Genomic DNA, 27,629 nt, shown 5'->3' with positions numbered 1-27,629 from the left:
ACGGTCCCTGCCGCGTGCGGTCCTGCCCCCCACGGTCCCTGCCGCGTGCGGTCCTGCACCCACGGTCCCTGCCGCGTGCGGTCCTGCACCCACGGTCCCTGCCGCGTGCGGTCCTGCCCCCCACGGTCCCTGCCGCGTGCGGTCCTGCCCCCCACGGTCCCTGCCGCGTGCGGTCCTGCCCCCCAACGGTCCCTGCCACGGGGGTATTCTCCCCCCCACTGTCCCTGCTGCAGGGGTCTCCCCCCCACCCCACGGTCCCAGCCGCGTACGGTCCCGCCCAATCCCCACGGTCCCTGCCGCTTGCGGTCCTGCCCCCCACGGTCCCAGCCGCGTGCGGTCCAGCCCCCCTACGGTCCCAGCAGCGTGCGGTCCAGCCCCCCCATGGTCCCTGCCGCGTGCGATCCCGCCCCCTCACGGTCCCTGCCGCGTGCGATCCCGCCCACCCCAAGGTCCCTGCCACGTGCGATCCCACCCCCCCCCCACGGACCCTGCCGCGTACAGTCCCGCCCCCCCCCCACGTTCCCTGCCGCGTGCAGTCACGCCCCCCGCCCCACGGTCCCTGCCGCGTGCGGTCCTGCCCCCCACGGTCCCTGCCGCGTGCGGTCCTGCCCCCCACGGTCCCTGCCGCGTGCGGTCCTGCCCCCCACGGTCCCTGCCGCGTGCGGTCCTGCCCCCCACGGTCCCTGCCGCGTGCGGTCCTGCCCCCCACGGTCCCTGCCGCGTGCGGTCCTGCCCCCCACGGTCCCTGCCGCGTGCGGTCCTGCCCCCCCACGGTCCCTGCCGCGTGCGGTCCTGCCCCCCACGGTCCCTGCCGCGTGCGGTCCTGCCCCCCACGGTCCCTGCCGCGTGCGGTCCTGCCCCCCACGGTCCCTGCCGCGTGCGGTCCTGCCCCCCACGGTCCCTGCCGCGTGCGGTCCTGCCCCCCACGGTCCCTGCCGCGTGCGGTCCTGCCCCCCACGGTCCCTGCCGCGTGCGGTCCTGCCCCCCACGGTCCCTGCCGCGTGCGGTCCTGCCCCCCACGGTCCCTGCCGCGTGCGGTCCTGCCCCCCACGGTCCCTGCCGCGTGCGGTCCTGCCCCCCACGGTCCCTGCCGCGTGCGGTCCTGCCCCCCACGGTCCCTGCCGCGTGCGGTCCTGACCCCCACGGTCCCAGCCACGTGCGGTCCCGTCCCCCCACGGTCCCTGCTGTGTGCGGTCCCGCCCCCCCCACGGTCCCTGCCGCGTGCGGTCCCGCCCCCCCCCACGGTCCCTGCCGCGTGCGGTCCCGCCCCCCCCCTCGGTCCCTGCCGCGTGCGGTCCCCCCATTTCCCACCATCTCCCCTCTTTCCCCCCACCTCCCCCGTTCCCCTCGCCTCCGCCCGCGGGACCCCCCATATGGAAGTGTTTTTGTGTTATTGTGAGGTGTTGGGTCTTCTTTTTATTATCTTAGAAGCAACACAGCTGACTTTAGACTGACTGAAACCCAGGGAAAGATTATTAGTTTCTTAATGCATTTCACAAGTTTATTTTTTTTCTAAAATTGCATTTACTTGTCATTACAGAGGAGATTGTGGTTGAAATTTTGTCAGTAATGAACAAAGGTGTAATAAGTGTAAGGGTGAGTGGGGGGGGAAAGGAAGCAAAGCACTGGATAAAAACCTTGGTAGCTGCTGTGAAGGGGCAAAATGAATGAGAATACATAAATATAATTGGCAAGGTTATTTTGATTGGAATGTGCAATGTGATTTACTGCAATGATACATCCAGGAGGATGGGATCACAAGGATGTAGTTTTCCTGCTAAATTCTGCTGAGCAAAATCATGGTTGGTTATTTCCTGGAGTATCATATGTTTTTGATAACGTGTGAACTTATGAAAATTATTTATGGAAAGATAATTCTTTGGAGCCCCTACCTGGTTCCTCCCACAAAATTGCTCTTCAGCTAAACATTTTTTCGAAAAGCAAGCCACTAAAGCTTTCTCTTTCATTTGACTTGGAATAAAATGTCCTGTTTGTGGGGTAGTGGGGGCAGGGTGCAGGGGAGGGTTGTGGGGGGTGGGGGGAAGAGAAAACAGACAACATGGGGAATTTGAGGATCTCCATTCTAAGGATCAGAATTTCACTTTTCTTCTGATTCATGAATTAAATTTCAACTCCATTAATCTTTGTCGTTCACTTTTGCAATGCAGGTTTGAAAGAAAGATGAAAGTAAAAACTTTATTGTGCATACTTCAGTGTTGACCATGTTACTTTGATGGTTGTTCTCAGTTTGATTGAGTTTCTGAGCACGCCTTTAATAGAGTTACTGTTTTGTAATTACAGGGTTAACGATTCTGCTTGAGAATGGAGAAACCCCCATTCAAGCAGGTTCAGACATGTGGACCCTGGGATCTAAAGGAACGTCTTGGAGCAGGAGGCTTTGGACATGTCTATATGTACGAACATAAGGTAAATTTTATGCATTGATGGAGATTGACATTTGTTGTGCATTTTAGGGCTGTAAAGATGAAACAAAACACACAAGACTGAAAGATTTAAAAGAATGACAGAAATTTCATTCTTGCTATTTCTTTGGTGATGAACAATTTAAAGGGACTAATTTCCTATCACCCATTATTTTGTTCGACTTTACATGTTTGACATGAGAAAAGTTTAAAATTCCCTGCATTTTTATCATTCCATTTTGTGTTGTTTCTTCTTCAAACTAATATCTTCATGTCAGGAACATTTGTAATTATTTGAATGTTGTGATTCGATTCTTCCAGTTATCAGCTGTTCTGAGTAGTTGCAAAGCAAGGATAATTGGAAGTTATTTCGGTGAAGGGAAAAATTAGATGCCCCAGGTTTGGGAATAATAGGGATTTTCTGAATGGGAGGTGTTGATCTTCTGTGAACAAAGAATGACACTATTTTTCTGTTTGATTCCCATGACTTCAATTTTACATTTGGTGTCTTGATGTCAAGGGGAAACCATCTACTCTTAAGTTTTTGATGATTGGGAATTTGGTGCCACTTGACACCGTGTAATTGAGAGTTAGATGAATGAGTGATAATTAGTTTGCAATAAACAAAGATACTGCAAAAACTCCGCAGGTCTCGCAGCATCAATGGGATATAACCAAAGTTTCAGGCCTGATACCTTCATGAGCAAAAAGCAGGCAAGTGCCTGAATAAAATTGGGGTGGGGGGAGGTCAGGAGGGAGGAAGGGTGGGGGGAGCACAGGCTAATAGGCAAGAGGTCAGAGACGACAGGGTAAAAGAGAAAAACACTGAGAAATGATGGGGAGTTATTGGTCTCAGAATGGAGAGGGAGGGAGTGAGTTGGACTTGACAAAAGGAAACGGGTAGGCGGGGAAGGAGTTTAAGGGAGCTGGAGAAGTCGATGTTAATGCCTTCTGATTGGAGAGTGTCCAGTACCTTAGTTTAATTATTTTGATCTTTCCCTTCGTGGGCATAATATTCCCAGGCAGTTTTCTTCATGATTGAACCAAAATTGTAACTAATTTTCCTTAGCTCGAAGAATTGATATAATATTAACACGAGTCTTGGATGATGCCAGGTCATAGATTTTCTCCACAACCTGTGTGCTCCGGTATTTACCAATGTCAAGAAAAATAAGTGAGGATTTCTCCTGATTCCATGTTGTTTGTGAATGATAGATGAATAATAGATGGTGCCTGGCCATGAAGACTTTTGTTCACACGCAGTACTCGTGGAATGCTGCCAAAACTCAGTTTGCATTATCACTGTTAAACTGAGCGGCACCAAAGGTTACTGGCCACCAATTAACTTTTTCACATCTCTAAATTCTGCTTTTTTTTTAATCTTTTCTAAGTCCCCATCACCTGCCATTTGTTCTTATTAACTTGTGTTGACTTCAAATCTTTGAAAGATCCTGTTTTAAAACTTGATTTCTCCTATTCAAATCCTTGTATGCTGTGGCCTTCCCATAATCTATAAATTCTCTCTTCCTTGGACTTTTCTAAGTCATTTGATTTCTCTACTTGTGGCCTAATCTGCATCCCTCATTCTCTTTTATCATTACCATTCTCCAGCCTGTTACAGGCACTCATGCCCTTAATCATCAACATTATGATCAAGACCTTGAATTCACACAAAAACCCAGATTTTTGGGGTTTTTTTGATATCTTGGAATCTTCTCAAAAAGACATCGGGGTAAAAAAAACAATGGTTAAAAAAAAGTCACAAGTGCAACTTGAAATTTGTTTCGTTGTATTTGAATGGCACTGGTATGGTTCATGCATTTCTACAATGTGTTCAACACATAGAAGGGGGTTCTTATTTCTGCTGTGATTGAGGATGTTTATCAATAAAGTGATTGGATTTGGTAGCCATCTTTAAGGATGCCAACTCTGCAGTGTACTGAATATTCTTCATCATTTGCAATTTAATCAGAAGTTTATCCGCCATCCGATAGAATGGTTTGCAAGTCAGATTTCATGTGCACTAAGTAAACTGAACACAGCTACCTTATTTGAGATTTGTGATCCATCAGTATTTTAGTCAGCGATTTTAACTAATGAACTTTTAATATTGTACGTTATAACCCAATAAATCCACACTTCTGTTCCAGAACACTGGAGAAAGGATTGCAGTTAAAGCCTGCCGTTTGGAGTTGAGTGCAAGAAGCAAAAAGAGGTGGTGTCAAGAGATTCAAATCATGAAAAAGTGAGTGTGTCTTTGGAGACCCATAAAACCTCTGTTAGCGATGCAGTCGGATTTTGATTAAACGGTCCAAGGAACTTTTAGCCACCACTGATGATCCGTCTTATCCCAGCTATTTATTGATTAATAGCCATGGTAAAAATTTCTTTGGGAAAATCCGTTTAGGATTTATAATTTCAAGTTGTAGGTTGCAAGGGGAGATTCTGCATGTTAAACGGTATGCCCAATTATGATTACGAAGGCATAAGTGTGACATGCAAGTCTGGAAAAAACTGCCCCTTTGGATAGAGGACAGCTTGGAGGAAGAGAAGATCTTGAAGTGGTATTGATACAAGGTGTTGAAGACCTGTGTTGGAAAATAAGCACTAGAGATGAGCTAAATCCAGAAAATAACTTGAAGCAAAAATATCGAAGCCACTTGGGAATACCTGATGGAAATTCATTGAAGCCACTTTTAATTCAGATATCAAGGAACTGCTCGCACCACAAATAACAAACAGGAGGAATAAATTACTCAAAGTGAAAATCCTGGAATCACTCATAAATGAAAGTGAAGTTGGAAGTATCTTCTGATGACAATCTATTTTTATTATGGACAACAATTTTTTTTATTTTATTTTTTAAAAAGTTTGGCTTCCTGAAAAAAATGAGGATTATGATAGACAACTTCAAGCTGAACACAAAGATGATTTCAGATTTGCTGTATCATGTAGGAAGCTGGAGAAACATTAAATGAACTTTTATTGAATTAAACATGTTTAATCGATACTGACACATTGCATTAGGTCAACTGACCTAAAGAGGTTTGTCCAATAATTTTTCACTTCCACTCAGCACCTGATGCCTCTCATGTCAGTAGTATTGATTCCAGTCGCCCTGATACCACTTTTCAATGGTCGCAATGTCCTGGTAAAACCTTACACCATGACTGCACCAAGATCAGCGGGGAAGAAGTTCAAGTGCAAACACAGAAAATGAATTTTCAATGACATGTTGCCCTTCATGGTTTTGTACGCTTGAAGCCTACAAATTATGACAGGAAATCACAAAAATAGCTTATATCGATGTGGTTGGAAAATTTTAAGGTGATTTTCGTGATCAGCCACCCAAAATTCAGAAAATACACCCAAAATGTTCAGGAAGAAAAATTCTCATTGTCCAGTGTTATGTTTTTCTTAAAAGTGTGGCTGGCAATACAAAACTCTAATTTTGTTTGACATGAATTTTGGTTTGATTTTTAAGTTATCTGAGAAGGTCTTTTAATTTTTATCTTGTAAGTCAGCCAAGCTTTTGAGTTTCAATGCTATGCAGACCAAACAACTCAATTTTAGGACCTCTTCAAAAATACTTGATTCTTAATGGATAATGTTGAGGCTGTCATTGCCTTGTCCACATCACTATTTTCACTTTGGAAATCTGCACAAAGCCCCAATTGTTTTCCTGCAGAGAAATTCTCAAAATATTTTACATCTAAAACGTTCAATTCAGTAATATTCTAAATTGAACACTTTGAATGTGAAACAATTTTGTGAATTTCTATGAAGGAAAATAATTGGGATTTTGTGCAGATTCCTAAAATGAAACTGATGGTACCTTGTAGTCATGAGGGTGAAATTCTTCCAAATGTTTTGTGAAAAGCCACAATTTGGAACCCTGATGGCAAGGTGGAACATTATTTTTTTTGCTGCTTATTTTGAATGAAACCTGATTACAAATTTTTCCTCTCTGTGAATAATTAGCCATTTCCTTTTCATTGTTCAACCTCGTGTAAAATACAGATGCAGTAAACCCCCCCCCCCGGTATATCTGGCATCGATGGGGATTGGTAGATGCTGGATAAGTGTATTTGGTTGTTGCTTGAGATTGAGTGTTGTAGGACTGGTAAACTGATGGTGGAGGGTGGGGGAGGAACCAGTTTTAAACTTGTGAATATTTTACTTTATTTTTGCTAGTTACTCGAGGCTATTGGAGCTTCAATTCCAGATAATGAGCATTTTACTGTATTTGAATTTTCACGAGATACACATTGTCAAGCAATGGAGATTATTTGTTGTTCGTTTATCAAGAGCAAATATATGAGAATTATATTGCACTTGTTGAATGTAATTTCTGATGTTTATTCATGTCTCACTAAATTAATTTGTCTGTTGATTGATTGCTTGCAGAATGAGGGCTATTTGACCATCATTTCTCTTCCCCTGTCCATAATAGGTTAAACAACATAAATGTTGTGAAAGCTCATGAAGTCCCTGGAGAAATGCAGAATATCGCATTTAATGATGTCCCTCTATTAGTGATGGAATTCTGTACAGGAGGTAACTTGCGTAAGGTAATTTTGGAGATCAGACTAAGTCAAGCCTTTTTGAGAGAAATGTTGAGATTAATATGTGGTCTCACCAATGTCTTGTACAGCAGTTGCTGGCTTCATCTTGTTGTCTGCCTTCTGAGGCAAGTAAAATAACTTCAAATTTCAAATTTATTGTCCAAGTACTGTCATGACATCACGGACAACTCTGAGATTCCTTTTCTACATATTGGTAGTGCAAAAATACAAATAACATTATTCAAGTAAAGATACATATACAAAAAAGAGAAATATAAGCAAGAAGGAAGTGCAAACAAACTGTGCAGTTCAGAAAATAAATATACAGTAATAAATAATGTGTAAAGGAAGAGCCTTTAAATGAATCCCTGATTGTCATTAGGTTTGATGGTAGATGGGTGGGAGCTGTTCCTGAACCTGGTGGCGTGAGTCTTGTGGCATGATACCTTTTTCCTGATGCCAGCAGTGAGAACAGAGCGTGCGCTGGGTGATGTGGATCCTTGACAATTGCTGCTGCTCTTCGACAACAACATTCCCTGTAGATTTTCTCAATGGTGGGGAGAGTTTTGGCAGTGATGTAGTGGGATGTGTCCGTGACTTTTTGCAGGGCTTTCTGCTCAAAGATGTTGGTGCCCCCATACCAGGCCATGATGTAGCCGGTCACCACACTTTCCACAACACATCTAAGGTTTTCAATGTCATATCAAACCTCTGCAAACTCCTTAAAAGTGGAAGAGCTGACATGCTTTCTTCATGAACTCCAGGAAAGATCCTTCAAAATAATGAATTCCAGTCATTTAAATTTACTCACCCTCTGATCCTCAATGATCACTGGATCGTACACCTCTGGTTTTCCCCTCCTGAATCAGCTCCTTAGTTTTGGTGACATTGAGTTGATGGTACACCATTCAGCCAAGATTTCATCTCCATTGTGTATGCTGACTCATTGCTCCTTTTCACACTTATTATAGTTTCATATTTCCTCACTTGATAGTCCATCTGCCAAATTTTTACTCACATACTTAACTGATCTATGTCCCTTTGTAGATTCTATACCCTCTTCATAATTCCACACACCCACACTTAAATCAAAATGGGGTTAACAGCATCTGAGTTGTTAATAATGATTCATGATTTGGCCTGGTCTCTATGATGCCTTACCAGGTCCAGCTTGCCAAAACGAAGATGAGCTATTTTCATTTGGCTCGTTTTCTATTTGTGCAACAATATTATCCCATCTCTGAGTTCTTCATTTGTGCACTCTTCTTGCATGTGATTCCTCATCACATGTGTTCTGGAAATCTAAATACATGGAGGCAGCACGGTTGGCAAAACGGTCAGCACAACACCTCCTCAGAACCAGCGATCGAGACTGGGGTTCGAATCCCGTGCTGAATGTGAGGAGTTTGGACTTTCTCCCCGTGTCTGCAAGGGTTTTCCTCGGGGTCTCTGGTTTCCTCCCACTGTTTAAAGTGTACTGGGGGTTCTAGGTAAATCGGGTGTAATTGGGCAGCATGGGCTCGTGGGACGAATTGGGCAGTTGCAGTGCTGTATGTCTAAATTTTTTTTAAAATCTGCTGGTGTCCTTTTATCCATTCTGTGTCAACCTCAGAGCACTAATAAATGAGCCAATTGCAGTTATCTTTCAATGAACCATGTTAACTCTTCTTGACTGAGCGATGATTTTACCAAATGTCCTGCTTCTTGAATGATGGATTTAAACATTTTCTGAATGAGCAATGTTGGGTGAGCTGACTTGTAGTTTCCTGCTTTCTGTTTCCCTCCCTTAAATTTGCATTTGTCTCATTGGCTTGGGATTTTCCCAATACTGCAAGTCTCTGCCTGCTGCCAACTTTTAAAACACTTGGCTGTCAGAAACAAGGGACGTTTCAACCCATTTAATGTTAAGTTCTTCCTTCTATTGTGCCCTGGAATTTCTGCAGTTACTGAGCTGCTTTTAATATCTTCTGCCTTCAAAGCCGATTTCATTATTTTTTTTCTCATTTACTTCTGATTTTTCATCCTCTGATTGTTTCAGAATTTAGTTTTCCCTTTTTATGTGTTTAAGCTCTGTTGTTCGTCTTTATATTTTTTGCTGTATTGACCACAATTATTTTCATCCTTTGCTAGTTTTGAAAACTTTCCTGATCTTCTGTCTAACTACCCCTTATCCCTTTCCATCAATTTTATGCCACCCTGAACATTTTTTTAAGCATTCCATTATCCTTCTCTTCAATGTGGAATGTGAACTTTGAAGTAATTCTTTAAATGTCTTTTGCTATTTAATTTTCCTTTCAAGGTTTGTTGTCTGTCGATTCGAAATATAACTTTACTGTTCAATTGTTTTGTTTCTTATTCTGTTTCTTAGATCACCCAGTCTCAACTTTATTTTTTGGCTATGTCTGCCTTCGGACTCTGCTCAAAGTTTATGGTCCCCTTCCATGTGACTCAGTCAAATTTAGTTGGTTTCTTCCATACTTCTCTCCTGCAGACTACATAAAAACATCTTATGATTTCAGTCCATGGCCACCTTCAAATGCACAGTGGTCCCCACAGGGGCTATATGGTCCCCGTTGAGAATGGCTGATTTAGAAAGAAAACTCAATTTATTGATGAGAACATTCTTGTGTTCACATCTTGATAATTTCCTTTTGCATTACTTGATGCCTAAATGTTTGAAGCTTGTTGGTAACTAATTTATTTCTAAAAGAAAGATATTGAAGTTTCAAAAGACTTTCTTAACTTTTGCAAACTCTGTGTTAACTGGTGGTGCTATAATTAATGCTGGTCACATTTAAAGCAGAGCTTACAAAAGGATTATGTAGGAGTTCTAATTTTAGATTTTTTGACCATATGATATTTTGCATATACTGTTTATTTAAGGGCTGGGAAAAAAGATTTAATTTTAATTACTGCTCTGTTTGCATGTTTCCAGTTTTAAATTTATTTTAAATGATTTGAAACTCAATATATTCGGTTTGAACTGTAGATTTATTTTTAGAAGCTTGTAATTAAAGTTTAACTTTTCTCTACTTTTTTTTATTCCATTACAATTTTTTTCCTTTTTTTTGCTAACTATGAACTTTGTTTTTCAAGTTATTGAGCAAGCCTGAAAATTGCTGTGGACTTAAAGAAAGCCAAGTATTAAGCTTATTACAGGATGTTGGTAAATAGTTTTTAAAAATATTTATTTATAATTTTTTTACATATTGCATTTTATTCAAATTTATGATATTTCTTATTTACAGATAAAAATATTGATGTTCATTACATAAATTTAAAATAATCCCATGTATTACAGTGGAATTACAATATTATGTTGAATATAATAGACCTTATTGATTCTGTCATCTAGCAAAATGACAAGCTAGTGCAATTTTCAGTAAGAAATCAAATATGGTTGCTGAGCTCAATAAAGAGAACGTTTCTTTTGAGTTGATCTGCTCTGTTTAATAGCAAGATGTTTGTCCTTTACTGAAAGGGGGAATCATGGATTTGAGAATGAATTAAGCTTTAGGCTGTGAGAACCTCTTGAATAATGTGGTAGAAAGCAAGCTCAGACCTGTCCCTGTGGCATTTGGCAAATAGTTTGAAGTCCTTATTTCTGGTGGTACCTGTTTAATTTTGCGTTGCATTGACACGCTTCTCTGAATTTTTTGAATGATACGCGGGTGGGATGCATTGGTGGATCATCCAGTTTTCAAAAGAATTCAAAATTAAATGTTGGAGCGGTGGCTTACTTTGGCTAAAGGGTCAGTTGGGTGGGAAAGTGGAAAATGAAAATTATTCCAGAGAAATGTGAGGCAGGTGCCACAAGATAAGGTAATGCATGTCAAAATGGGAGAATAATGAGAATTGTGAAGGAGCCAAAGGAACTTGGGGGTGAATGGCCACAGGTGCTTGTTGGTAGCAGGGTGAATAGATAAGATGGCCACAAAGGCATGTGTGAAACTTTTGTTTCTAAGCACTTGCATTGATGACAAAGGAGGCAAGGTTATGCTAGAATAGTCCACTATACTTGCTTGTTTGCAGCTTGTCATTTGTGTATAGTCCCGGTCTCTGCATCAGAGAAAAAGCATAATTTCACTGAGAGAAAGTAGATAACAAAAGTAAATACAAAGATGTACCAAGAGTAGAAAATTAGAAGCACTATTGAAAGATTGTTTAGGCTGAGGTTTTTTTTTGGAGGAGTCTAAATGAGTAAATAGAAAGTCTCTATTTCCCTAGCTGAAGGGTCAAGATGTAGAATTAATTGAAAACAATTCTGGAAAAACTAAGTAAATTAAACAATGTACTTAATATAGCAAAGATAAGGATACATAACCAACGTTTTGGACCTGAGCCCTTCATCATGGTACTTACCTTGATGAAGTGCGCTGCTTGACCTGCTGAGTTTCTCCAGCATTGTATTTTTTTTACTTCCACCGCAGTGTCTGCAGACTTTTATGTTTTTCATAGAATTAATGTAATTGATATAAGGGCTAAATCAGTGGATGAGGGGAGCAATGACCTGGATGCTGCTTGAAAGAATGGTAGGAACAACAACCCTCTTACATTGAAGAAGCTTCCAGAAATGTACTTGAATGGATATGATTATAGGGATGCGGAACAATCCTTGAAGGCGGCATTCGGCTGCTAACAAAACAAAAGAACAGAATGGGGAAAGAGCCTCTTGTATCAGAAACATTCTGTGATCTGATCAGTCCTGAAGACCAATCGCATATCTTGTATTTAAAACAAATCTGATTTCACCCACTGTTTTCCATTTACTTTCATCCAGGTTCAGGCATCCAATATTTACATGAGAACAGAATTATCCATAGAGATCTCAAACCTGAAAATATTGTGCTGCAGGAAGATAATGGCAAGGTAAGAGAATTGTTGGAAGAATTAAAAAATATTGTTTGAACTTTATCCTCTGTGGTTGCCCTTCGGTTGCAGAAGTACCCAATTATAGTCCTGGCTTCATTCACTGGGTTTCAGTAGGCTCTTTCAGTTGGCTAGAACACCCCGATGTAAAGCCGCATATTCTACCCCTATGCGGCTGTCAGGAGGCCACCTGAAAGAGCAGGAGGCACCTCCGTGGCGCACTTTCCAACCCTCTTCCGTGAGGGATAATCGCCAGAGCACTGAAGTCCTCCTAAGCACCTGAATGCAGTCGCCTGAAAGCGGGCTGATGACAATCAACTGGCGACCCAACTCCCTGCTGCCTGACAGCTCCCCTCCCTGGGACTTCAGGGCAGGGATGGCCGGTGCCCCGGCCCCGATGGTCCCGAAGGGACAGGAGCCAGAGAGCGCTCTACAGTTCCTCTCCTGCAGCTGTCCCTTTCAGGTGGCCAGCGCTGCGCTTTCAGGGCTGCCACCCGAACAATCATTCCAGAGGTCTGCATCCGCTTCTGCAGGCGCATTCTTGGTGGAGAATGCACCTGAAAGCGGCTAATAATGCTTCATCGGTATTTGCATCAGCAACCTTTCTGTGTTTGTTTCTCCAGTGGTGATGTAGGAGGGTGGATGGAGAACACTGGTGTTAAATTTTATTGGTAAGAGGCCTTGCATATATAATATATATATATTATATATAGCCAATCCTCAGAGGGAAAAAATAGTTTAATTGCAAAGGTTTTTGCCCAATGAAAATGAATAAATGTATTTTTAATGCAGTTGATACATAAAATAATTGACTTGGGCTATGCAAAAGATCTGGACCAAGGAAGTCTTTGCACATCATTTGTTGGAACATTGCAATATCTGGTAAGTTTTTTGTAATATTTTTATGGTGTTCTGACTGGCAAGTCATATTTCATGATCACAGATACTTGTATTCACTTTCACTCATTATTAAATCTTTTGTGTCTTTATACCACAATTGCTTATGTAATGTTCTAATTTTATAATTACACCCTCATGTAGAAATGCTTTAGTCTCAGCTGATGATCTGCATGCAAGATCACTGAATTTAAATAGAAAATGAAGGAGAAAAATAGCATTTTGATATATGCTCTGTATTAAGTTACTTTGCTTGCTTTTTGTCTCAATCCCTGCTGAAGAACATATTTGTCTTTCCTCCTCCAGTTTTAATGATACAAACTATTTAACAAATTACATCAGTTTTCTGATCTGATTTTATGGAGGTGGATTGAAATTGGAAATATGCATGTTTAACAGAAGCAAAGAATTTCCATGCATTGTAATAAATGTCTACCTCAGTTATATCAAACTTGTCACACTCCAATGAAGCTTTTTTTCATATTTCAACTAACTATTTGGTTTAAAATGAAAAGCTGTTCCCAGTAAATTTAATACTCATTTTGTTGTCAGTTAATTTTATCAAAAAAATTGCTATTTATAGCACAGTCTGCTTGAACATTTGTCAGCAAGTTGAAGTTTGCCACTAATGTGGTCATGTGGATCTTGGCTGATCTCGGCTCTGAGCATAGAAAAATTAGTGACTAAACATTTTCTGAGTTAATGTGGATATCAGTAAGCAATATTCATTCATTTTTGTAATCTTTATTGAGATCCAAATAGACTTTTTAATGTTATCACCTTCTTCTAGGCTCCAGAACTATTTGATTCACAGTCTTATACAGTCACTGTCGACTACTGGAGCTTTGGAACACTAGTATTTGAGTGTATTTCAGGATTTCGACCATTTTTGCATAATATGCAGCCCTTCCAATCGTAAGTAGATTGTCTTTGTACCCTTATATGGCTTAAATCATAATTACAACATGCAACTATGCAGTTCCTTAACAAAAGAGCAGATAATTAGACAAAACGGGTACAGAGAAAGAGAAACACCCAAATACTGAAGGAACACAGTGGGTCAGGCATGATCCATACCTGGAAAGCAATAGATGGTTGATATTTCGGTCTGAAACACTAGATCAGGAAACTTTCATTTTCCTAATACAGTAAAATCCCCATTATCTGGAATTAAAGCAAGCAGCAAAAAAAAAATTACAAAAAATACATGGGTAAAAAGTACAAATGTTTAAATTTGGTGCCCTCTAGTGGTTAGTTTATCAATCATGCAACTCACAATCTCAAGCAACTGGAAAATTCACTTATCCGGCATCTAACAATCCCTAAAGGTGCCGGATACCAGGGGTTTTACTGTATTTACTGCATCAGTTTCCTCACATGGATGCTGTTTGATCTGCTGAGTTCCTCCAGCATTTTGTGTTTCTCCAGTTTTTCAGGACCTGCAGTCTCTCTTGTTAACTGAGAAAGAGAGGATGTTAGAACAAATGGTTTGGTTGAGGAGGTCAAATTGTAAGGATAGATCAATTGAGGAAAGTTGCTTGGGGAGGGAGTTTGAATCTTGGCGCGATATAGCTAAAAAATGAAGGGCCAAAGAGTTGTACACCATTGGTTTAATTGAAGTAGAATGTCATCCAAGGGTTCGGGGTTAGAGATGAGGAGGGGCAAGGTCAGAGCAGGATTTGATATATGAAGTGAATATCAGATTGGATAAAGGAGTCTTTATGGCTCTTTCAAATTGCAATTCCTTTATCTCATTCATTCATTATGCTTGTCAACCTTGAATAAATGAGATAAAGGAATAATAACCCCTTTTAAGTCCATATTAAAATTAGCCTTTCGCAGGAGTCATCAGTTTGTTGTTCTTTGAAGTTAAGAGCAAAAAAAACACTGTTGGAGGAACTCAGCAGTCCACCACATAAAAACGTAAGGAATAGGAGCAGGAGTCGGCCATCTGGCCCATCCAGCCTGCTCCACCATTCAACGTGATCAGGACTGATCTGATAACAGGCTCATCTCCACCTACCTGCCTTTTCCCCATATCCCTATGTACCTTACTTGGTAAAAATATATCCAATCTTGTCTTAAATACATTTACTGTTGCTTCAATGGGCAGCGATTCCATAGATTCACCCCCCCCCCCCCCCCCCCCCCCCCTCTGGGAGAAGCAGTTCCTCCTCATCTCCATCCTAAATCCACTACCTGGAATTTTGAGTCTATGATTCCTAGTTCTAGTGTCCCCCGCTAATTGAAACAACTTACCCATCTCTCTCTTATTTAGCACCAGATCCCTTCATCAAGACCTTCTAGGCAGATTACTCCAGGTTCCAGCATCTGTAGTTTCTTGTGTGTCTTTGGAAAGTAAATTTTCATATTATCATTTTGTACTTACAAAAAGAACAATATTAAGATTTGTTTCTGGGGAGAAGTTAATTATGTGAATGAATACCTGTGCACTTCATTTTAGGCAAGACAAAGTTAAAGTAAAGGGCCAATATGACATTATGGCCGTTGAAGAGATGAACGGCGAAGTAAAGTTCTCCAAAAATTTGCCGCAACCTAATGGTCTTAGCAGGTGAGTTCTTTTGCTTGAAGAACTTTGGCATCTTGAAGACTTTAAATTGTAAAGAAACTTCCAAGCTTTCTCTTGTGATATTTCAAAGAGTCTTGTAAACTGAGGGAATATGTAACTGGCCTGAGGATGGTGAATTGTGTGTTTGAGGGATGGGGTTGGTGTGGAGCGAGAACAGAAAAAAGCTGTTAAAATCAAACTATTTTAGTTGCTAAAATAAAAGAACACAGAATCCTCAGAGAGAATGATATTGGGTGATAACCCCTTCTTCCTCCAAATATGGAAAGGGATAGACTCTTGCCCATCCATTCACTCAGGTGCTAGCAATTTTTAGTTTTGTGAGGTGCCCTAGAGCTACAATTTTCCTTGGTCAATTGATACTGGAGCCTTTATTGGATACAAAACATCATTTGAAAGTCCATTGTTATTATATTTTTTTTTCTTTGAAGAGTTGTGATCGATTATTGTTGATATAACAATATAACAATTACAGCACAGAAACAGGCCATTTTGACCCTTCTAGTCTGCACCGAACTAAGTACTCCCCTCTAGTCTCACCTACCTGCACCTTGCCCACAACCCTTCATTCCCCTCCCATCCATCTGCCAGTCCATTCCCCTCCCCTCCATCTGCCAGTCCATTCCCCTCCCCTCCATCTGCCAGTCCATTCCCCTCCCCTCCATCTGCCAGTCCATTCCCCTCCCCTCCATCTGCCAGTCCATTCCCCTTCCCTCCATCTGCCAGTCCATTCCCCTCCCCTCCATCTGCCAGCCCATTCCCCTCCCCTCCATCTGCCAGCCCATTCCCCTCTCCTCCATCTGCCAGTCCATTCCCCTCCCCTCCATCTGCCAGTCCATTCCCCTCCCCTCCATCTGCCAGTCCATTCCCCTCCCCTCCATCTGCCAGTCCATTCCCCTCCCCTCCATCTGCCAGTCCATTCCCCTCCCCTCCATCTGCCAGTCCATCCCCCTCCCCTCCATCTGCCAGTCCATTCCCCTCCCCTCCATCTGCCAGCCCATTCCCCTCCCCTCCATCTGCCAGTCCATTCCCCTCCCCTCCATCTGCCAGTCCATTCCCCTCCCCTCCATCTGCCAGTCCATTCCCCTCCCCTCCATCTGCCAGTCCATTCCCCTCCCCTCCATCTGCCAGTCCATTCCCCTCCCCTCCATCTGCCAGTCCATTTCCCTTCCCCTCCATCTGCCAGTCCATTTCCCTCCCCTCCATCGGCCAGTCCATTTCCCTCCCCTCCATCTGCCAGTCCATTCCCCTCCCCTCCATCTGCCAGTCCATTCCCCTCCCATCCATCTGCCAGTCCATTTGAAACCACATTACATGGACCTTTATATTTCGGAGTTTCTGCTTCAACCACAGGTTTAAAAATGCTTCTGAATAGTGTCATATTAAAAAAACGATGAAAACTCAACACATCAGGCAGTATCTTTGAAAAACCAAACTCAATGACTCCACCAGAATCGGACTGTGGGAACTGCCTGTTGGGGAGGGATGTTTGTGTCTTGACTCTATTGATTTAGATTGGTTTTGTGCTGCTTTTTTTGTAGCTTAATGGTAAATCTATTGGAGATATGGCTTCAAATGATGCTGGTTTGGGATCCAAAACAACGGGGTGGGAGTGTGGATCCAAACACGAATCGACCAGCATGCTTCTTACTTCTGGAGCAGATTTTAAGTCAGAAGGTTAGTGATGTAGAGGCAATTGGAAAAAAATGTTTGTCAATGAAAGGCTAAGTATTATTTTGTTAACCGAATTAAATTTCTTCCGGGGGTTTAAAGAAAAAGCACATATTCAAGACACAAGGTTAAAAAAAAAAAAAATTCAGGATTAAAGTTGAAGCATATATAAGATGTAAAGCTTCTGCAGAAGTGCTACATTTAATTGTGATTGTATTTCCCCACGTTTCTTGAAAGTAAAAAGATTGCACAAAATAGCAATTAATTTGTATCTAATAGAGCATACCATTAAGTAAATACGAATATGAACATATTGAGCACGTCTTTTAGTTGGAAAACATTTCAATTGTCACTTTTTTCACTCTTAATTATAATTATCTCTACTCGCCTCAGAAGTGCATGTGGAATAAAAAATATTCAGAATGATTGCAGTCAGTGTGTCCTGAAGGCTGTATCCTTATCAAATTGATCTTCATCTCCCTCTATCAATGAGGAATCCACTTTGAGAGAGCTGAGAGGATACATAATATTTGATACATCAATCAATGATCTTTAAAGTCTAAAGGACTTTTCCATTCACAACTTGAGAACCTTCCAAATCACTTTCCAACCATGAACATGCAACCACAGAAAGATGGGATACCTGGCTGTTTACCTCTTTCCACCCATCTGTCACAGTAGCGGGTATTTCCCAATGGCAACTCATTTCAATTCCCATTATTTTACTGACATGTCTGTCCATGGTTTCTTGCACTGCCAGACTGAGACCACTCGCAAATTGGAGGAACAATACCTCATATTCCATTTGGGCATCCTGGCTCCCAACCATATGGCATTATCTTTGATTTCTCCCATTTCCCTTTACCGCCCCATCCCTATCTTTCCCTATGTCCCGTTTCCTCTAGCTCTCTCTATGTTCCCTTTCACAGAGCAACAAACTATCCCCCTCCCTCAATCTATTCTCACCTTTGTCCTCTTATCATATCTAATTTTGGTCTGTATTCCTCCCCCTCCCTTCTTCCCTATTCACCGGCCTTTTAATATAAGCCCCTGTCTACTTTTTTCTGGTACTTTGAGGAAGGGCTCAGTCCTGGAACATCGCTGATGTATCTTTCTCCCTTTGCACGCTGTGAGACCTGCTAAATTCCTCCAGCATTTCTGCATGTACCTCTGCCCACAGTCTGGGGACCTGAAAATCTCGTTCCAAATGAAGCAGCGAATCACTTGTCCCTTTTCCATTTGGTGTTCTACTTTTAGTGTCTCTGTCGCAGTGTCTCTACATTGGATGAACCAACTGCAAAGATCTCACATTTCTGTCCGCAAGGATGACCAGTTTCCGTTCTCCTGAGACTAATTCTCCATCCCACTCCTATGAAGATTAAGTGCCTTAATTTTCCATAAAATAGTCGTGGCATTCTTTGTGTCATTGGAGAGCAGACATGGATAATGCTGAGAAGAGCCAAAATCTCCCATGGTAGCGTCAGTCCAGATTCCAGAACCTGTGACATTCCAACTCTTTTATAAATTAATCCACTGATGACATGAGAGACGTTGCTGAACTTTTCAACGTCCGTTCTTTGTGCCTTAAATTTGGCCTAAAATTGGACTGAAAAAAAAATTGTCGAAGAAATTTGTAGTGGTTCATACTTTCTAACTTTTGGAAATCATTATTGGTCTCAGTGTGCCCTCTTATGGTGAAATGCAAGTATGAAAATAATTCCTGTTTGGGATTTTTCACTTTGTGGTTATTCGGAAAATCACAACTGACACTTGTAGAAGACCGAACCTTTGGCCTTGATTTTGATTAAATGTTTGTCAGAGAGACCACAAATGTATTTTTAATTGGCAATCTATTTCTTGTATCGTAAAACAATTAAAAATAGACTGATTTTTTTTTTGTAAAGTGTATGGGATGAATACAATAATTGCTAAGAAACTTGAAAGTGTCATCACATTTTTCTTACAGTTTGTCCATGTATTAAATATGACCTCTGCCCGGGTTCATTCCTTCTTGATCAAACCTGATGAGAGCCTGCATTCTCTCCAAATGCGCATTGAAGATGAAACCGTCATTGCTGTGGCAAATCAAGAGTTGCTGGTTGAGACTGGAATTTCATTGGATCCTCGTAAACCTGCCAATCAATGTGTGCCAGATGTGGTATGTACCATCCTTTATTATCTTCAGAAAAATAGGGACTTTTTTTTAAACATAAGAATTGGTGATTTATTGATGCTGATACCAAAAATAAAGCAAATACAGTAAAATCTCTGTTATCTGGAATTCAAGCAACTGGCAAGAATATCATGGAAAAGAAAAAAAAATAAAATTGGCACCGCACCCCCCCCTCCCCTCACCCACAAGCAGCCTGTACACCAGTCACTTAACAGACAATCTCAAACAACCAGAAAATTCTCTTATCTGGCATCTGCCAATCTCTAGAGATGCTGGATACCCAGGGTTTTGCTGTATATTTTAATTTAGACAGCATGGTTATAGGACTTTCTGGCCCATGACCTATGCCGCCCAAATACATCCAATTAACCTGTAACCCTTGTGCATTTTGAAGGGTGGGAAGAAACAGAGCACCCAGAGGAAACTCACAGACTCAGGGAGGAAGTTTAAAAACTCCTTGGATTTGAACCCTGTTCGCTGGTGCCTGAACAGCATTGCACGAACATCTACATTGACTGTGCCACCTTTACATAAAGGCTTCAATGGTATCAAACTGGCAGGAAAAACACTGAATCGTCTTTTTAATATCTCACAATCTCCCCCCAAATTATTCAGTCGTCTCTAATAAATTTAATTTAAACATCTAGCACAGTAACAAGCCCTTTCAGCCGACGAGCCCATGCTGCCCAATTACATCCAATTAATCTACAACCCTGGTGCCCTTTGAACAGTGGGAGGAAATCCATGTATACACAGAGAAAACTTACAATCTCCTTAAAGACAGTGCTGGATTCGAGCCCTGGTCCCAGTCATTGGTACTGTAACATCATTGCACTAACAGCTACTTTCACCATGCCACCCTTGCACATAGGATGAACTGAATCAACAAGTGACTCCTTAGCTACTACATGTGGGCAGTAAACACTGACCTTGTCAAAAATGCTTCCCTTTTTGATTCTTGTTAACTGGTTGGATTGAAGTGGGTTTATGCCTCCAACAGGAGTTTAAATAGATGAATTTCATTCCAACATGTACTGTGCAGAATAATTTCAACAATTAATTGTACATTTATTGTATTTCAGTAACTCTGTCAAACAATGTGTCTTGAACATCATTGGTCAAAAGAAATATTGATAAAAATAACCTTGACAACACATTGCATGAAATTAAATTAAATTTAAATTTAAAAAAAATTAGGCAGACAGCACAGAAACAGGCTGCCTAATTACACCCAATTATCTACAACCCCCATACATTTTTAACGGTGGGAGGAAACTCACACAGACACAGGGAGAACGTGCAAATTCCTGACAGTCAACAATGGGATCCCAATCACAATCGCTAATGCTGTAACAGCATTGTGCGAACTGCCTCGCTTACCATGCCACCCTAAATTTGTTTCAGTAAAATGGTGTGATTCAATTTATTTTTTTCTAATTCCTTGCAGAGAGGTTGGGATAGGTATATGGTATACCTCTTCAATAAAAGTTGTACGATCTATGAAGGACCCTTTGTTGCCAGAAAGTTGCCAGAACATGTCAATTACGTTGGTAAGAATGAAGTTGTATATAAAAAAAAGTCGAGCATTTTTTAGGCTTAAAATTAAATATTTTAATCAAAACTCAAATTGCTTTTGTATCCTGCTTGTGAATCAAAGTTAGAAATGATGCAGATCATTGCTTCAAATGTAAAAAAAAGTGTTGTTCTGCACATATTCTGACTGCCCTTATTTATTGCATGTTTTAGAAAGAATTTTAAATAAAGCTTTCAATTCTATATTGCATCAAGGTGCGATAATATGAACATTGCTGCATCGCAATTCCAATGCATCTTTAATGGTGTGTTCAAAATCAAAATGTAAACCCCCCAGATCAAATGGAATATTCACCAAGTTAAAAACTTAAATAGAGTTTTATTACAAACATAATGTGACCTCCTCTGGAACTAATCATAGGTTTAAATAAGGAAGGATGAATTAAATGTTTACAAATGTTTAGATTTTTGATATGGAATCTTACAGCACAGAAAAAAGTTTTTAGTCCCCCGGCCTGCATTAGCCCTTTCCCTCCTAACCCTGTAGTTCTCCAAGCAAACGTTTCTTCAAAGTTAATGTAATTGCCTTCACCACTTTGGTAGCTCTTTTCACATGCCCACAGCCCTCTGTGTGAAGAATTGTGCACTCCTATCCCTTCAAATTCCTTCCACTGATTCTCCAACTCCAGAAACAAACTCACAATTATCTATCCCCCTCGTGATCTTATGAACCTCAATAAGACCCCCTTTCAAGCTCCAAGGTGAACAGGTCTAGTTTTTCCAATCTCGCACAATAACTTACATATAATGGCTTGATTGAATTCAAAATACTAATGGTTATTGTGTATTTTTGGATTTGTTTAAACCAGTGGTTTTCAAACTTTTTATTTCCTTTCATATCTTTCTTTTCTTCTTTGGCTTGGCTTCGCGGACGAAGATTTATGGAGGGGGTAAAAAGTCCACGTCAGCTGCAGGCTCGTTTGTGGCTGACCAGTCCGATGCGGGACAGGCAGACACGATTGCAGCGGTTGCAAGGGAAAATTGGTTGGTTGGGGTTGGGTGTTGGGTTTTTCCTCCTTTGCCTTTTGTCAGTGAGGTGGGCTCTGCGGTCTTCTTCAAAGGAGGCTGCTGCCCGCCACTGTGAGGCGCCAAGATGCACGGTTTGAGGCGTTATCAGCCCACTGGCGGTGGTCAATGTGGCAGGCACCAAGAGATTTCTTTAGGCAGTCCTTGTACCTTTTCTTTGGTGCACCTCTGTCACGGTGGCCAGTGGAGAGCTCGCCATATAATACGATCTTGGGAAGGCGATGGTCCTCCATTCTGGAGACGTGACCCATCCAGCGCAGCTGGATCTTCAGCAGCGTGGACTCGATGCTGTCGACCTCTGCCATCTCGAGTACCTCGACGTTAGGGGTGTGAGCGCTCCAATGGATGTTGAGGATGGAGCGGAGACAACGCTGGTGGAAGCGTTCTAGGAGCCGTAGGTGGTGCCGGTAGAGGACCCATGATTCGGAGCCATTAACCATGGCGTGAAGCAAGGCTGTGTTCTCGCACCAACCCTCTTTTCAATCTTCTTCAGCATGATGCTGAACCAAGCCATGAAAGACCCCAACAATGAAGACGCTGTTTACATCCGGTACCGCACGGATGGCAGTCTCTTCAATCTGAGGCGCCTGCAAGCTCACACCAAGACACAAGAGAAACTTGTCCGTGAACTACTCTTTGCAGATGATGCCGCTTTAGTTGCCCATTCAGAGCCAGCTCTTCAGCGCTTGACGTCCTGCTTTGCGGAAACTGCCAAAATGTTTGGCCTGGAAGTCAGCCTGAAGAAAACTGAGGTCCTCCATCAGCCAGCTCCCCACCATGACTACCAGCCCCCCCACATCTCCATCGGGCACACAAAACTCAAAACAGTCAACCAGTTTACCTATCTCGGCTGCACCATTTCATCAGATGCAAGGATCGACAATGAGATAGACAACAGACTCGCCAAGGCAAATAGCGCCTTTGGAAGACTACACAAAAGAGTCTGGAAAAACAACCAACTGAAAAACCTCACAAAGATAAGCGTATACAGAGCCGTTGTCGTACCCACACTCCTGTTCGGCTCCGAATCCTTTCATATACCCATCTTAAGTATGCCCTATTCCATAGGTGCTCTCTGATTCGTAAGGGATTGCTTAAGGTTGTATGTAGGTGGAAAGAAAAGGTTTGAAAACCACCGTTTTAATCGTACTTAATTGACTCATTATGTGCACGGTTTCATAACTCCAAAGGAAATGGGCCAATGACCATTTTTCTCAAGCAAAATATTTCAATAACAATTGGGTTTAGAGCAGTGGGTCTCCATCTTTTATCCCCCCATTCACATACCTCCTTAAGCAATCCTTATGAATCACAGAGCACCTATCGCATAGGGATTACTTAAGGTGGTATGTAAGTGAAAAGAAAACAAGTTTGAAACCACTGGTTTAATCTAAAATAAAGGATGATATTCCATTCAAAAGGCAGGTCAAAAAAGGGTGGAAATGGGTTCTGGAAGAAGGAAAAGGCATCAAGGTGAAAGGGAGAGGCTTTGTGGAGTGCTGTGCCATCAATTACATAGTTTGGGGTAATAATGTTAATGAAATTGAAATTAGAGTTGGGATTTGGAAGAATAAATATGTTCTATGCAGTTGCTCAGCTTTCCGGCCATATCACATTGTTGTAATGCAGTTTTAGATTTTGAGCCATTTGCTGAAGGAGCAAATATTCTGAATGATTGTGGGGATTGGGACAACCCCTATCCAGAGAAGGTGATGAAGTGAAAGGGGGTTGACTTGAAGCACTCAGGATGAGAACAGGCTAGTGGCAGAGCACTGAGTGGAATGTGAGGGCAAATTTTGAAGGGTACAGTCAAACACGCCAGAAGGATTGAGGAAGAGAACACTTGGATCTGAGGCCTTGTATCTGGAAATGGTGCTAAGGCACACACAAGTAGTTTGGATTAACCAGCGGCCAGGAGCTTGATATGGAAAAGAAGAAAGGATTGAAAAAGATGAGTTTTGAAGAAGAAGCCTCTAGATGGGGAACGTAAAGAAATGAGCACTTGTTGTTGTCTGGGGTCCTTGTGGAGATGTGCTGGTTGATGATTAATTTGCTCTAATGAGTTTGCATTGTCCTCTTGTCCTAGACTCTCCCATCATGGGAAACAATCTTTCAATATGTTTCAATGAGATTCTCCCTCCTTCTCCTAAATTCCAACGAGTAGAGGCCAAGAGCTGTCAAACATTCCTCATGTTCCCTTTCATTCCCACAGTCATCCTTGTGAACCTCTGGCAGCACATCTTTTCTTAAATTTGGAGCCCAAATAGATATAAATAGTCAGAAAATTATCTTTATTCAGAATATTAAATGTTAAACAGATGATATGAAAAATGCTCAAATTGCACTTGAATATTTTAACAGGTTTAATCTTTTGTAGCTTCATGATCTTAAAATTGATCAGATATGTTGATTCTAAAATTGACTTATATACTGTAATTCATCAACCAAAATAAAGAGATGATGGTTTTTGAACTATTATCATTTTTTTTGTTATGGTGTCAAAATTAACATTTAAAAATGCTACATTTTAACTGCACTGTAATTAATGTTTTTTTTTGTAGTGAGAGACGCTAAAATAATGTTGCCCAATGTACAACTGAGGAAGGTGTGGGGAGAAGCTGTGAATTATGTCTGTGGATTAAAGGATGACTACAGCAGATTGTTTCAGGGCCAGAGAGCTGCAATGTAAGTCATTTCTGGACTGAAGACCTGACATCAGACAGCAGTAAATGATCACATGAAGATATTTGTATTTAAATTTATATTTGCAGTACAACTCCAATTATCTGAAATGGTTGGGACTGGGCCAATCTCAGATAAACTGGCCATTTTTAAAAAACAGCCCAGTAGTGACAGCAAATCATTTGTATTAATGTTTAAACAACAAGGGGAGACATTTTAAGCATTAAACTATTGTTTAATTCTCATTTTTAAAAAAAATGCTGGCCTCAAAGCCACTTCCTATCACTGAGACCTCCCAACCATTGCCGCTGATCCCGAGGGAGGCTTCCTTGGCAGTGGAACACACTGGCGAGTTGGTGGGCTCCTGTCTCCCTGATCACCAGAGCTCCCATGTCCTGGCTGAATCCTCACCTATACCTACTGAATGTGTGTGTGTGTAGTTTTTGGCCAAGGAGGGAGGGGAGGGAATGCCACTGAGCACGAGGTCACTCTCCTTGATGCCACCGGGAGACAGGATTCTTCCATTGATTTGCGGCTGGGAGACAGTGGCGCGCAGTTGGAGAAAAAACTTAATCGGGAAAGGTAAAGAAGAAATGGAAAGAGAGGGGAGGGAGTTAACTGAAATGAGGTCAATTGTTCTAATTTTCTGTCAGATGAATTTGTTTTCAACCTTTGAGGTCAGTTCAGCTCCAAAAAAAATGTTGGATAAATGAGAATTTCTGATTTGATTTGAATATCCTTATTTATCCAACATTTTTTTAAATTTGGATAAATGAGGATTTTGGAGAATCCGATTTTGGATAATCGGAGTTGTACTTCATATGCTCACAAAGCATAAAGGTTAGGATAAAGATCTCAAGGAAGAGTGAATTTGAAGAGGTGAAAGAAGAAAAAGTCAGAAATGAAAACAGAACAAAATTAAGGAAAAAAATTTTAAATGTAGAATTAATCCTTCATGTTTCCTGAAACAATTTAGTGTCGAAGAATGTGAATCTGCCTCTGTAAATATTTACCTTCTGAGCAAGAGAAAGTGATTACTTTGCAATGTGGATTTCTAAGGTTAGATTCGTGTGATGCACCCAATGGGAACTTGACATAGAATGTGAGCAATTTCAAGAAAGTTGTGGAGGTTTAAATGTGAGCTGCTGTTTTATTTTAATGATTAAGTAGCAAGGTGGAAGATTTCTATCTCTGATGGTATCTCTTCCTTGTCACAAACATTGGACTGATTCTTGAATCACTAGTATTTTTGCCATTTTGTTTTCCTGTTCAAGGAATTCTGAGTCCTTGATAACTCCAAACTATATATGGCAGCAGGGAGTGACGACATTCGCTGAGTTCCATCGTGCATGAACCAGTGAGATATTGATCCATGCAGCAACAACTCTTGGTGATGCCCTTTTTTGTTTGTTGCTGCAATGTTATGGCTCAGAAGTGCACTGTTTCATTGGGGTACTTCATTTCATCTGCAGGGGTTGAAATTTAGCAGGCTGTAAAATGCTTTGGGAATTGTAAAGATGTGAAAATACTTCCATATAGAGTTTCTATTTCCCTCCAGAATGATGATTTCACAACTCTAGGAAACTCCTATCTTTCCAAATGGAACAGCATGATGAGCAAATTTATTTTCAGAGGAGAAAAACAATTACATTAGTGAATTTATTTGAAGAATTTCATTCATTCCCTACGAATCATTTGACTCATTTCAATAATAAAATATTGTTTTCCATTCCAAATTTGTACCACAAATTCAGTGAGCTAAATTAGCTTGAGATAACGACATGATGTTTGTGGCCAACATCACGTCTTTCCCGTGGCATACAAAGAAAGCTATTTCCTGATGAGCTCTGTTTCCAACTTCCATGAGGGTGTGTTTGAATCCGATAGCTTTTTTTAGATGATGAGTGAGATGGGCAATATCTTTTGGCTAAAAATACCTTAATATTCAAGATGCAGGCATATTTAAGGAACATGAATATTTTAGGCTGAGTGACAATGCAAATGTAGCTTCAAAATTTGATGTCAGGTTTGTTTCAGACCACAAATCTTTGCTTTCTGAGTAATTCATTATTTTCCTTGTTGGATATTTATTATCATAGTAATAAAACAGTGTTGTATTACATGAAATTCCTTTTTACCTGCTGTAAGGCACAGAGTTGCCATCGGCAGGAACTGCCTAAGCACCTCCTATAGTCAGACACAGTCAGTCAGAGAGGGAGAAGCAAAAGAGCGTCTCCCCGGAGTCACTGAGTGTCCATAGATTCGCCGCCAGTGCTTCCACATCCCCCGCAGCCAGAGCTCCAGATCTGAATCTTAACACACTCAGGAACCCATTAGTGCCCTTGGCCCCGTCTCGCATCCCGGTTCCGATACTTGGCGCCCCTCCAGCCAGCTTGAGCCAGTCTCCAGCGGACCTCAGCGAGTCTTCTGACAGCAATCTACAGCAGCCCCCAGCTCCAGAGTCAGAGGATGGAAAGAAACCCTTTGCCCTAACAAGTCTGGGTTGGCCATCAACAATTTGTTTACTCTAATCCCTCAAGAATCCCACATTCTCATCAACTCCTCTCAGATTCTACATGCCAGGGCAGTTTGCAGTGGCCATTTAATCTACTGGCTTTCATGTCTTTGAGGTTTTGGAGGAATCTGGACCTCCCAGAAGAAACCCATGTGGTCATGGAGACAACATGAAAACTCCAGACAGACAGAGGTCAGGATTGAACCCTGCCTCTTTAATACTGTGGGGCAGAGGCTCCACTCAATGTACTGCCGTGACACCCTGATGTTTGTACCTTATTGATCTTGAGATTATTGGCCAATCACTCCAATGTCAAGAATTTTTTTGTTGTAGGAATGAATACTTCTAATTTTTGTCTGTAAAGATGTGCTATTCTTCAGATCATCCGTGAAATCTCATTTTGATCATGATTACTTCCAGGTTGAGTCTACTTCGATACAACAATAACCTCACCAAAATGAAAACAACAATGTTTTCGAATTCTCAGCAATTGAAGGCAAGGTTGGATTTCTTTCAGTCCAGTATTAAGCTTGATCTAGAAAAGTACAGTGAGCAAATGGCACATGGAATATGTAAGTGTTCCAGTTTATTACATTTTTTATGAATGTATAATAATCTTGAATTGATT

At 41.4% G+C, this 27,629-nt stretch overlaps 1 protein-coding gene across 5 annotated transcripts in view; it reads left to right on the top strand.

Annotated features, from left to right (window-relative positions):
* The window catches only part of chuk (component of inhibitor of nuclear factor kappa B kinase complex), a 98,834-nt gene that overhangs the window by 2,078 nt on the left and 69,127 nt on the right, over window positions 1–27,629 (top strand). For all 5 annotated transcript variants that reach the window (XM_069885482.1, XM_069885483.1, XM_069885480.1 and 2 more), the window contains exons 2-14: window positions 2,302–2,427; window positions 4,574–4,668; window positions 6,877–6,994; window positions 10,085–10,154; window positions 11,769–11,857; window positions 12,650–12,739; window positions 13,545–13,669; window positions 15,219–15,326; window positions 16,883–17,018; window positions 18,979–19,170; window positions 20,633–20,735; window positions 24,366–24,489; window positions 27,422–27,573. In XM_069885482.1, coding sequence (XP_069741583.1) covers window positions 2,323–2,427; window positions 4,574–4,668; window positions 6,877–6,994; window positions 10,085–10,154; window positions 11,769–11,857; window positions 12,650–12,739; window positions 13,545–13,669; window positions 15,219–15,326; window positions 16,883–17,018; window positions 18,979–19,170; window positions 20,633–20,735; window positions 24,366–24,489; window positions 27,422–27,573 — 1,507 coding nt within the window. In that variant the 5' untranslated portion in view covers window positions 2,302–2,322. The remainder of the gene's footprint in view (window positions 1–2,301; window positions 2,428–4,573; window positions 4,669–6,876; window positions 6,995–10,084; window positions 10,155–11,768; window positions 11,858–12,649; window positions 12,740–13,544; window positions 13,670–15,218; window positions 15,327–16,882; window positions 17,019–18,978; window positions 19,171–20,632; window positions 20,736–24,365; window positions 24,490–27,421; window positions 27,574–27,629) is intronic.

This window comes from Narcine bancroftii, chromosome 6 (assembly GCF_036971445.1).
Source record: "Narcine bancroftii isolate sNarBan1 chromosome 6, sNarBan1.hap1, whole genome shotgun sequence".
NCBI lineage: Eukaryota > Metazoa > Chordata > Chondrichthyes > Torpediniformes > Narcinidae > Narcine > Narcine bancroftii.
Note: the sequence above shows the minus strand (reverse complement) of the source record. Positions and strands in the feature narration are given on the sequence as shown.